The sequence below is a fragment of the Diceros bicornis genome, chromosome 21 (assembly GCF_020826845.1).
Source record: "Diceros bicornis minor isolate mBicDic1 chromosome 21, mDicBic1.mat.cur, whole genome shotgun sequence".
Classification (NCBI taxonomy): domain Eukaryota; kingdom Metazoa; phylum Chordata; class Mammalia; order Perissodactyla; family Rhinocerotidae; genus Diceros; species Diceros bicornis.
Window position 1 is genome coordinate 55,038,048 of NC_080760.1, and position 11,567 is coordinate 55,049,614.

At 65.1% G+C, this 11,567-nt stretch overlaps 1 protein-coding gene across 8 annotated transcripts in view; it reads left to right on the plus strand.

Moving 5' to 3' along the window:
- ADGRB1 (adhesion G protein-coupled receptor B1) overlaps positions 1-9,432 on the plus strand; it is an 87,380-nt gene extending 77,948 nt beyond the window's left edge. For 4 of the 8 annotated variants that reach the window (XM_058565023.1, XM_058565022.1, XM_058565026.1 and 1 more), the window contains 7 exons: positions 45-216; positions 2,218-2,313; positions 4,054-4,108; positions 6,146-6,828; positions 7,433-7,468; positions 7,630-7,734; positions 8,636-9,432. In XM_058565023.1, coding sequence (XP_058421006.1) covers positions 45-216; positions 2,218-2,313; positions 4,054-4,108; positions 6,146-6,828; positions 7,433-7,468; positions 7,630-7,734; positions 8,636-8,836 — 1,348 coding nt within the window. In that variant the 3' untranslated portion in view covers positions 8,837-9,432. The remainder of the gene's footprint in view (positions 1-44; positions 217-2,217; positions 2,314-4,053; positions 4,109-6,145; positions 6,829-7,432; positions 7,469-7,629; positions 7,735-8,635) is intronic. The other 4 variants (XM_058565025.1, XM_058565027.1, XM_058565024.1 and 1 more) reach the window with 3 other exon arrangements.
- Positions 9,433-11,567: the final 2,135 nt, after the last annotated feature.

Sequence of the window (11,567 nt, forward strand, 5' to 3'; positions counted from 1 at the left end):
CAGGTCCCCGGGCGGCGCTGACGCCGCCCCCGCCCGGTCCGCAGGGCCTCGCTCTGGAGCTCCTGCGTGGTGCTGCCGCTGCTGGCGCTGACCTGGATGTCGGCCGTGCTGGCCGTCACCGACCGCCGCTCCGCGCTCTTCCAGATCCTCTTCGCTGTCTTCGACTCGCTGGAGGGCTTCGTCATCGTGATGGTGCACTGCATCCTGCGCAGAGAGGTGGGCTGGGCTGGGCGGCACCCGCCAGGGCCGAGCCCCTCTGTTGGGGCCGGGCGCCCGCAGTGTCCCGGGGGCAGCAGGGCGGTCAGCCTGCCCCAGGCGCTGACACAGCCCTGTCCCGCGTGCCCTGAGGGGAAGAGTCTGGGCCGAGGCTGGGAAGTGGGGAGGGGCGGCTCCCGTGGCCCCTGACACTGGTGAGGTTGCGCTTGTGTCCAGCACGCAGCCAGGGCTGCGAGAATGGTGTCTTCATGATAGAACAGCTTCTTCCTGAGGATGCAGACGGAGAGGGGGGCTCCCTCCTCTAGGGGCCTGCGGGAATGAGAGCCACCAGAGACGTAAACAGCTTTCACGACAGCTGAGACTCCTATCCTGGCATCTTCTGGAACTCTCCAGAAGGTAGCAAGAGAAGGTTTTCACCAGACTCGGTTCCGACAGCCACGTGGCTGGTAGCAACGATTAAGGTGGCGTGCCCCGATCTCAGAGGGGCTGAAACATGAAAAGCCTGCGCCTCCATGTGGGTGCAGTAGATGCCTGCTTCAGGGCCACCTGGAGACCAGTGAGGGGGTGCAGGGCAGCTGGCGGGGTGGGGGGTGGGGGGTGAAGCTGGACCAGCTTTGGTGTCAGGGCATCAGTGGAGACTGAAGCGGGCAGACATATGAGATTACCACTACTTCCCCTGGAACCGCCCAGGAAGATGGCAGAGGTATGTTTTAAAGCGAGATGAGAAAGGATTGAGAGCAGAGGAGGCGACAGCAGCAAAGGCTGGGAGTCTGGGAAGCAGAGGGACAGGTGCTCGTGGCCTCAGCCCACCCGAGAGAGCCCGTCTGCAGCCGGCAGGGGGAGCCCTGCGGCTGCTTCACACCACCGAAGCCCAGAGCGCTTCCGGAAGTCGGGCTACCAGGGCCCTCTGGACGCCGAAGGAAGGTCCAGAGTGGACACTGGTTATCTGTCTGTCTAGGAGGTGGCTTCGATCCCCCCCTGGACTGGGAGGGTGGTCTCTCCAGCCTCCCCCACCTGGAGCTTCACTGTCTGGGGCGTGAACACTGGGCCCTGGCCTGGGGTGCCCTGCACCTCTGAAGATGGGGATGCCATACTGAAACGGATTGAGGGGAACCCACATCTGACCCCTGGCCACCCCGTCAGCTGAGGCCCCCAGCTCATTCCTGCGGGTCCCCTGTCATGGCCCCTGTCAGTCCTGAGGGTCCAAGGAGAGCCTGTGCCGGCAAAGTCACAGACCCCCCAGCGGTGGGCCACAGACACAGCCCGGGAAGAAGAGACCTCGCAGACCCCGCGTGACATCTGCAGAGAGAACGCTGGCTCACCCGGCCCAGCACCCTTGTGTGCCCGCCCTGGTCCCCGGTTTACGCATATTGGTGATTCTCAGGACAGCCCCACGGAGCAGTTACGGCCGTCCTCCTGTACAGATGGGCCGGCTCCAGGCCCGCACGGGCCACACTGAAGAGGCTCTAAGGTCACGCTCTTGGTCCTCGGCTGCCTGGCCCCTGGGAAGGGCCGTAATGGGTGAAATCCCCCTGGAGGGAGCGTGCTGCTCTGGTGACGCGGCTCATCCTCCCGCAGTGCAGCACCCGGCTCACTCTCTCACCCGAGGACCCTGTGGACGCTCAGGTGGGGCGTCTCCCCGGGGAGCCAGGGCCAGGCCCTTGGCTTGCCCCGAACTGTCAGGGAGTGAAAGCCATGGGGGACTCAGGACGCGTCTGGACACAGCTGACCCTCCTCAGCTCGACGGTGGGTTCTTACCCAAGGACTCTCGGCAGGAGGGCCAGCAGTGTGTTCTCGGGGGCTGGAACTCCCCAGTTTTGAGTTTTCATGCCACAGAGGGAGTAGAGAGCATCTCAGACGAGAGGAGAGGCTGAGCCCCGCCCCATGCACTGGGGCCTGTGTGGATCGCTGAGCGGCCGCTCTGGGGGCCTCACCCTCGCCTTCCCGGCATGGCGCCTGTGGGGCGTGGGCTGCCCGTTCATCTCTGCTCTCCCTCCCCAGGTCCAGGATGCTGTGAAGTGCCGCGTGGTGGATCGCCAGGAGGAGGGCAACGGGGACTCGGGGGGATCCTTCCAGAACGGCCACGCCCAGCTGATGGTAGGTCTTGGAGCCCCCGCTCGGTGCCCCCACTGGATGTCTCTGGTCCTCACTCTGCCCAGAGCTTCATGGGCCCCAGCAGCCCCGTTAGGAGGAAGTCCTAGCCCCGTTTGAGGTTGGGGAAACTGAGGCTCGCCATGGGGAAATTCTGGTCTAGGGTTTGGGGTGGGCGGCGTCGAGTGGACGAGTCTGGGCGGGGCTGGTGTCCACCCCAGGCAGTGATCTCTGGCTGCCCTCCCCCTCCATACGCCCTCCACACCTCCTCATTGCCCTCGAGCTCAGCCAGGAACAGAGCTTGGCTCGCTTGGCCTCCCCCTGGGGGCCTGCCCTGGCCTGTCCACTGACCCTCCACCCCGCCGTGGCCTGGTGTCAGGCCGGTCCTCAGGACCTGACCCGCTGGTCCTCCAGCATTACTGCATGCCTCGCCTGCTCCTGCTGCCCATGTTGCAGCTATCTGCTGAGATGTCACCTCCTCCAGGGAGCCCTCCCTGCCCCCCCAGGACCCCTGTTCAGGCCCCAGTCTCGCCCTGGGTGGATTCTCCACACTGTCGTTCGGCACCTGCTGCCCACCGGGTGCCCCGGGCACACGGTGAGCCTGCAGGCGGCAGGTGCTCATCCAGGTTTTGGGGTGCCCGGCCACCTCACGGTGGTTGTGAGGGCCACAGGCAGGGCCTCAGCAGATGCCAGCGGCTAGCCCTGGCGAGGCTGCTGGTGTCCTTGGGGATGAGGGCAGGGGCTGGTGGTGGGAGAAGGCTGGATCCTGGGCCCCCTGACACTTCTGGCCTGATCTCTGACCTCTGGCCTCTGGGGGAAGACCTTGCAGTTTTCCAGCCAACCTGATCTCTGCGTTTGCAGTGAAGGAAGCTCCAGGCTTGAGATGGAGGGCCCGGCCATCCCCTGGGGCCCCCAGCCCCTGGAGAAGGCCACAGCCCAGCCTGGGGTGGCCCAAGCGGGGTTCCCCAGCCGGCTGAGCTCCCTGAGGGCTGGGCCAGGGTCGCCCACGCCCACCTACCCCAGCTCCTAGCCTGGGGTGGGGCAGGTGCTGCGGCAGGGACCACGGCCGCGGCTCCGGGGCAGCTGGCACGCCCTGGCACTGGACTTCTGTGTCCCAACCCTGCTCTGCCTCTCCCTGGCCGCTGGCCTCCGTTTCCTCATCCCCGGGGTTGTGGTGAGGACCGAAGAGGTGACGTGGAGCAGGCCCCCGTGCCTGGTGCGTGGGCGGGTGGTGGCCTGGGCAGCAGGGGGCTCTGGCCTGGGCTCTCTGTGCCCTGCCCCACTGGAGGGACAGAGAAGAGGGTTCTTGTACTGCAGGCCCAGGGGCAGGGGTTGGGGGAGACTGAAGCCGGCGGGGGCCGAGAGCGTGAGCGAGCTGCAGGGGGTCCGGCTTCCTGCTTCCCAGCTGATCCGTGAATGGCTTGGAGGGAAAACGTGCTCATGTGCGCAAGCGCGAGAACACACACACAGAAGCGCGCACGCGTGCGTGCACGCACACACAGTAAGAGCACGCGGGGGTGCAGCCACGCCTCCGGGTTTCACTTTGATCACATCAGACGTGGGCGCCCGCGAGAGTGTAGACCTCTTTAGTCCTCAGGAGCGTGCACACACACACGTGCCCCTCCAGTGTGCCGCTGCGGCTCCAGCTGGGCCCTCCCCCTGCCCTGCAGGCTGCGTGCTGCACGGGCAGCAACCCAGCCCCGACCCCTCGCCCACAGGCCTCACCCTGCCCTCTGTGTCTTGCAGACCGACTTCGAGAAGGACGTGGATCTGGCCTGTAGATCAGGTGAGCGCCTGACAGGTGAGAGCGACAGGCGGTCCTCGCCCGGGCCCACTCCTTCTTTCTCTTTTCTCCATACATCTGTCTGTTCATCGTCTGTCTGCGTCCCACCCCTGCTTCCCATAGCCCCCACCGCGGCCCGGGAGCCCTGGTCTGAGCGGGGAGACGAGCATGAGGGCCATCCCTCAGGGCCTGGGCCGCCTCTGTGCCCGCCCCGCCCACCCCCCCAGAGGCTGCAGGCAGGGTCGGTGGGGCATGAGCAGAAGCCTCCAGAAAACTGTCCTGGAGCTCAGGCCGGCAGGTGTGAGGGACGTCCAGTGCTGACGGAGTTCTCAGCACCTTCTGGGGCCTCCCTGGCCCCCTCCTCCCTCCTCGTGCCCCCAGTTCTCAGCACCCACACACCCTTCCGTCTTTGTCCTCCCTCCTCCTCACAGGGCAGCGAGGCTGGGCAAGCTCTGTGAGACCTGGAGCTGCCCCACCACCCGCCCCACCTCCACCTGCTCACCCACCCCTGCCTGTCCATCAACGGTCCATGTTCTGTGTTGCCTTCATTTCTTCATCATTAGTCCAACCATGGAGGAGGGATGGGAAACACCAATGGGAGCAGGAGGAAAGCAGGGAGAAGATCCCACTGCTGAGCCCTAGGCCAGCCATGAGCTTCCTGGGAGCAAGTGCAAAAAGGGAATCAATTGCCCAATAAAAGGAAGCTCTCCAAGTGTCACTGTTCTGTGAGCCAGGTGTCTGGGGAAGTGACAAGCAGTGTCTTTCTGGGCTATGGAGGCCCACCTGGTCTTGCTTTCTCTAGTCTATCAGATATTTGAGGAGCCCTTTCTCTTAGAGATAGCCATGTGGGAGGGGCTGAGACAGCCCCAGTGGGAAATGTCAGCTGCTGCCAGGTGGACCCCAGGAGGGCTTCCTGGAGGAGTAACCTGTGGGTTGGGCTGAACAGGAGGGAAACAGAACATCCTTCTTGGCTACTCTTAATCTCATATGCTCTAACCAACCTCCCTGAGAGATGACCCCAAGACTTGGGGGCCTTTAGGGGCTTGGGCCCAGCCCTGTTTGGGTGGTACTGGTCTCTCTGAGCCTCCAGTTCTTTCCTTATTAATCACATGGCCCAGCCTGGCCTGTGGTCTCTCGAGCAGCGACAGGCTGGCAGCGGGGGTGGGGGTCACACATGGGGTCGGGTGCTAGTGTGCAGAGGAGCAGGGACCCGCCCAGGCAGGCGTGGGGTAGGGGGGTGCACAACCTCGTCCACGGGCTCGCTGCTGGCTCTGAGGTGGACGGGGAGAGCTCAGTGGGAGGGATGAGCAGGGGAGAGGCAGCGAAGGAGGGGGCCTTTCCTGACCCTGGTGGCAGGGGGGTGGGGGTGGGCAGGCTTGGCAGGGAAGATGGCAGGTCCCCTGTTGGGACACGTGGAGTGGGGGCAGGACAAGCTGCAGACGTGGGGGCAGGGTGTTGATGTCTGGAGGGTGGAGAGGAGAAGGGGCCCCGGACCTGCAGCAGTCGAGGAGGGGGAGGGGAGGAGGCCCAGGGGAGGGCGAGTGACTAGCGGCCTGGGCAGCTGGGGGGCTGTGTGCTGACAGCTGGGCGGCAGAGAGCAGCTTGGCGAGCGCCGGTGTGTGGGAGCTGGGCAGGGGGTGGCGCAGGAGCCTGTGCACGCAGCCAGTTCGGGGAGGGGAGGGCGCTGAGGTCAGAGCAGGTTTCCTGAGGATGGGCGCTGAGTGGGGGTCAGAGGTCAAGGTGGTCTGGTCCCCACACAGCTGAACAGAAGAGGGGGCGGCTGGGCCCCCGGAGACAGGTCGTCCTCTTCACGGCGAGGAGCTGTGTCCCTGCCCTTGGCAGCTGCTGGGAAGGGCGCTGGGCGGGTGGAGGCCGTTTGTCCTCTCAGGACAGAGAGGCACCCGTGTCCCCGCCTTGTCTGAAAGGGCAAGGGAACCCCAGCTGCCGCAGCAGCAGACACAAAAGGGGGCACTCCTGAGACCACCCCGCAGGAGGGACCACGTGGGACTTAGTGGCTCCCCCCAGGCCACCCTGACCCCTCGCCTCTGCCCGCAGTGCTCAACAAGGACATCGCAGCCTGCCGCACGGCCACCGTCACGGGCACGCTCAAGCGGCCATCGCTGCCGGAGGAGGAGAAGCTGAAGCTGGCCCACGCCAAGGCGCCGCCCCCCAATTTCAACAGCCTGCCGGCCAGCGTGTCCAAGCTGCACCTGCACGGCTCCCCCCGCCGCCTGGGCCCGCCCGACTTCCCCAACCATTCGCTGACCCTCAAGAAGGACAGGGCGCCCAAGTCCTCCTTCGTCGGCGACGGGGACATCTTCAAGAAGCTGGACTCGGAGCTGAGTCGGGCCCAGGAGAGGGCCCTGGACACGAGCTACGTAATCCTGCCCACGGCCACGGCCACGCTGCGGCCCAAGCCCCAGGAGGAGCCCAAGTACAGCATCCACATCGACCAGATGCCCCAGACGCGCCTCATCCACCTCAACATGGCCCCCGATGCTGGCCTCCCCGCCCGCAGCCCGCCCTCCCGCCAGCCCCCCGAGGCGCCCCCTGCCCAGCCCCCGCCGCCGCCCCCGCCCCCCCCGCCCCCCCAGCAGCCTCTGCCGCCGCCGCCCACCCTGGAGCCGGCGCCCCCCAGCCTGGGGGAGCCCGGGGAGCCCCCCGCTCACCCAGGGCCCAGTGTGGGGACGGGGACCAGGAACGAGAACGTCTCCACCTTGTCTGTGAGCTCTCTGGAGGTGAGGGCAGCCCGGGCCGCGGGGCAAGGCGCGTGGGGGGCGATGAGGTTTGGGCTGGGCTCCACCGGTGGGGCTGGCCACCAGCGTCGGGGGGCCTGGCACCCTGGCCCACCTCTGCTGGGAAGTGTCCCCTTGGTAAGAAGGGAGACCAGGCCTGTGCGGGGAGAGCGTGTCTTCCTTGCCCGCACAGACAGGAGGGACAGGGTCTGCTGGGGATCCGGGCTCCTCGCTCTGCCGGAGGAAGCAACCTCCGTGACGGAGCCGCGGCCCCGCAGTGGTGGTCTCACCTGTTGCAGGGGGCTCAGGGGCCCACAGCCTGCACCCACCGAGCTGGATTTGCACTGGCTTGAGTTCAGCCCCAGCGGCCCTGCCTGCCCACCGTCTTCCCCCAGAGCCCCTGGGCTGCACCCCCAGTGTCTTGGCACACAGAACTGCAGCTCGAGGGCACTGGAGGCATGTCCCCCAGGGCTTGGCCGGGACCCCGGGCAGGCACGGGTGCGGGGTCCCGGTCTCCCCCATCCTCAGGCAAGAAGTACCTGGACTTGCGGTCTAGGGGAGTTGAGGGAACTGGGTGCAAGTGCGCACAAACTCCTTCTCCCCACAGAGGCGGAAGTCGCGGTACGCAGAGCTGGACTTCGAGGTGTGTGCTGGTGTCCCCTTCCCTGAACACCTGGGCCCCCAGCTCAGGCCCTTCCAACAGGCAGGGAGGGCTTGAGGAGGAGGACCCCCCCACCCGGTAGGCCGCGTCCCCAGGCAGCCGCCGTCTAGGCTCAAGACTCGCTGCCTCTCCTCCCCCTGCAGAAAATCATGCACACCCGGAAGCGGCACCAGGACATGTTCCAGGACCTGAACCGGAAGTTGCAGCATGCCGAGAAGGACAAGGAGGCGCTGGGCGCGGACAGCAAGGTCTGGAGGGCGGGGCTGGGGAGCTGTGGGCAGAGCCAAGGGGTGGGGCTGGGGGCGGGGGCCGGGGAGCTGTGGGTGGACCCGAGGGGCGAGGGGTGGGGCTGTGGGCGGGGCCGGGGCCCTGGGGGTGAGGAGTGGCGCAGTGGGCAGGGCTGAGGAGCTGTGGGCGGGGCCTAGGGCTGTGGCTGGGGCGGGGCCGGGGGCTGTGGGCGGAGCCTTTGGGCGAGGGGTGTGGCTGGGGTGGGGCCGGGGAGCTGGGGGCGAGGGGTGGGGCTGAGGCCGGGGCCTGGGTGCTGGGGGCGGGCCCTGGGGGGGGGGGTGAGGGGTGGTGCAGTGGGCGGGGCTGCGGGAGCTGGGGGCTGGGCCTGGGCGGGCCGAGGGAGAGGTCTTAGGTAAGGTTGCCGTCTCCCTCCTTCCAACCAGTTTCATCGGTCCGTTCATTCATTCATTCGGTCTTTCCCAACGCCTGGCCTGACCCACCCCATGCTAGACCCTGGAGAGACAGGGCAGGCAGATGGGTCTGTCCCAGGGGACCCTATCCGGAAGGGCAGGCAGCGGGGTGTCACGCAGCTGGGACTGGGGTTGCCTGGACAGGGCTGCGTCCCAGGAGAGGGTAACAACCAAGCCAGGCGAGAGGTGCTGAGCAGGCAGGGGCCTGCAGGCTGGTTTTGCCTGCAGGGGGTCCCCAGGCGCTGACTAGAGGGTGGGGGCCGCCCCCTTTGCGGTGTGAGAGAGGCTCTGCTGCCATGCTTCTGTACTGGGGTCTCCCGCTGTCCCGTCTTTCCCTTTCTCTGGTCTCTTCCTCACTGTTTTGTTTCTTGTCTGCATCATTTTCTCCTCTTCCCATCTGTTTTTGCTCTGTGTCTGTCGGCCGCCACCCCTCTGCACCCTCGCCGGCCAGCAGCCAGAAAAGCAGCCGACGCCCAACAAGCGGCCCTGGGAGAGCCTTCGGAAAGCCCATGGGACGCCCGCGTGGGTGAAGAAGGAGCTGGAGCCCCTGCCTCCGTCACCCCTGGAGCTGCGGAACGTGGAGTGGGAGAAGTCGGGCGCCACGATCCCACTGGTGGGCCAGGACATCATTGACCTCCAGACTGAGGTCTGAGCGGGCGGGTGGCGGCCACGCAGCGGGCCACGGAGGAGGGATGCCGCTCTGCCCGCTCCTGCTGCAGGACGGGCACAGACACGCTCGCGGGCGGCGGGCCAGGCCGCGCCCCGGCCTCAGGGCGCTCAGACGGCGGCCAGGCAGAGGCCCGCAGTGCTGGGACCAGAGCCAGACAGGACAGGAGGTGGCGGCGGCCCAGGCGGGCACAGGGCTCCAGAGGCCAAAAGGTGCCTCAGACTCTGCCCTCCTCAGGCCCAGCCCTGGCCGGCAGGCGGGCGAGCGGGCGGGCGCGGACAGTGGCCAGGCTGGCGCGGCCAGCATCCCTGGATGCCCGCCTGAGCTGCCGCAGCAGAGAACCAGCCTGCTTGGCCCAGCCGGCCGGCACCGTTTTTTAGACACCCCTACCCCTCCAGAAGCAGCCAGCCCCCACACCCCTCCAGGGCCCGGGGCCCCTTCCCAGCCCGGGTGAGAGCACAGTCCTCTCACTTGCGCCGCCCCCAGGGGCAGGACTAGAAGCCCACTCCAGGAAGAAGCAGGGGTGGGGAATCTATTTTTTCTCTCCTTTTCTTTTCTTCAATAAAAAGTAAAAAACCCATGTTCTCTGTGTGTGGTCTTCTCTGTGCAGTATCCAGGCCATGGCCCCAGCGGGCTGGGGGTGGGCTTCACTGGCCAGTCGTGGTCCCTCCACCAGGGTCAGGGAGGGCTGGGGAGGCCTGGTGAGCACCATGGCTCCACCCCTGCCCTAAACCCTGCTTGGGTCTCAGGAGTGGACTCTGCGTGGCCGCGGCCCCCAGGCCAGCAGTCAAGCGGCCCCCAGCCATCCCATTCCCCAAGGGAGCGTCCAGGCGACTTGATGGGGAACCTCCATGCTGGTTCTCTTCTGCTCCCCTGCCGCTTCTCAGACTCTTGGATCCACAGGGGGTGCATTTGACTTCCCTGTGTCCTGAGTCATTACAGGAGAGACAAAAGCAACAAATGGTGCTTTTTAAAAACGTTCTGAGACGGTAAAAAGAATTTCAGGGGCCTTGGGGCTCCCCCCTCCTTCTGGCTGACCTTGGTGGGCCCACACCTTCTTCCTTCTTACCACCTCTGGGCCCAGGGTCCCTGTCTGGTGTCTGAGCGGAAGCTTTGAGATGCCCGCGTGAACCGCAGCACTGGGTCCTGCGTCTTCTCCGTGTGTCCAGCAGGGGGCAGCCTGAGCCTCTGCAGGGAGCCTGGCTGGGAGCTGGGAGGCTGGGAAGGTCCCCACTGCACCACAAGCCTGTGCTCCCCGCTGGGGAGCCCCAGGGCCTCAGGCAGCCGGGAGACCCTGCTGGGCCCTGAGAGGGGGAGCGTGTGGGTGGGCCACTGGGGGCCCAGCACCCCGGGATTATGGCCCCCCAACCATGTCATCCAAACTGAAAACAATACCAAGCTTAAGCTGAGCCAAAAAGTGGGGTAACTGCCTGGCATGGGGTTCCCACGCGGCCTTGCCCGTTGCTTGGCGCTCCCTACTGAGGGCGCAACTCGTGGGTGTCTCGCCAGGTGTGGATGTGTCCCCGATCCCCCCAGGGTCCTCACCAGGTGGAGAGGTGATGGGAAGAGGCTGGGTGAGTGACCGCAGTGACTGCGGGTATCACAAGTGACCCGAGGAATAGAGAGGGACCACAGATGACCATGCGTGGCTGTGAGGGGGGGTGAGTGACCGCGAGTGACCACAAGTGACCCTGGGTGAGTGGACAACAGGGAGGGAGTGTGGCCACTGCAGTAGCCAAGAGGGGATGGCACAGAGCCCTCCCGGGGCCACAGCAGGCGCTCAGGAACCAGCATTTTACGGCAACGGGCGCATAGTCTCTGAACCACAATTCAGAACACTTCAAAAACTCAAAAATTTTTGGTGAGATTTGGCAGGAAAACCTGACCCAAACTGAGGTTTGTTATAGTTCATTTGAACCACTAAATGCACATATGCACATCTTTGTGTGGCCTCCTGGGATGCTCAGTGAAATCTCACACGCGCGCTGTTCTAGCTCTAAACCCAGGGAGGTCCTGAATTCCAGACCTGTCAACGCAGGGATTCAGATGAGGGCTGTGGCCTGGACTGGCTTTCTCATCCTCCTGCTGTTACAGAAGGAAGCTGGGAGAGCCCCTGGGAACCGGAGGTCCAGATGGAGAAAATCTGGAGCCCCCAGCATACTCCTTGGGAAGGCAGCACAGAGCCCTGGGCCAGGGTTTGGGGCGGGGGGCTTCTTACCACCTTCCTTGTGGAATGACCAGGCCACAGTCTTGCCAGCTCCCTGACATCCTCTGCCATGCACACACCTAGCACCACATAAACAGAAAAACTGGAAAAAAAAAAAAAAAAGATGGACCCAAGTCACACACTGCCTACATGCAAGGGGAACAATTCAGTATTAACTCCTGGTGTCAGTACTTAACATGTGACCAGGCTCAGGTTCAGTGTGTGACCAGGGTCAGAGCTCAGTCTGTGACCAGGATCAGGGCTTGAATTGTGACCAGGGTCAGGGTATCAGTGTATGATCAGGAGCAAGGCTCAGAGTATGACCAGGATCAGGGCTTGAAAGGTGACCACGGTCAGGGCTCAGTGTGAGACCAGGGTCAGGGATCAGAGTGTGACCAGGGTCAGGTTCAGAGTGTGACCAGGAGCAAGGCTCAGAGTGTGACCAGGATCAGGGATCAGAGTGTGACCAGGGTCAGGGATTCGAGTGTGACCAGGTCAGGTTCAGGATGT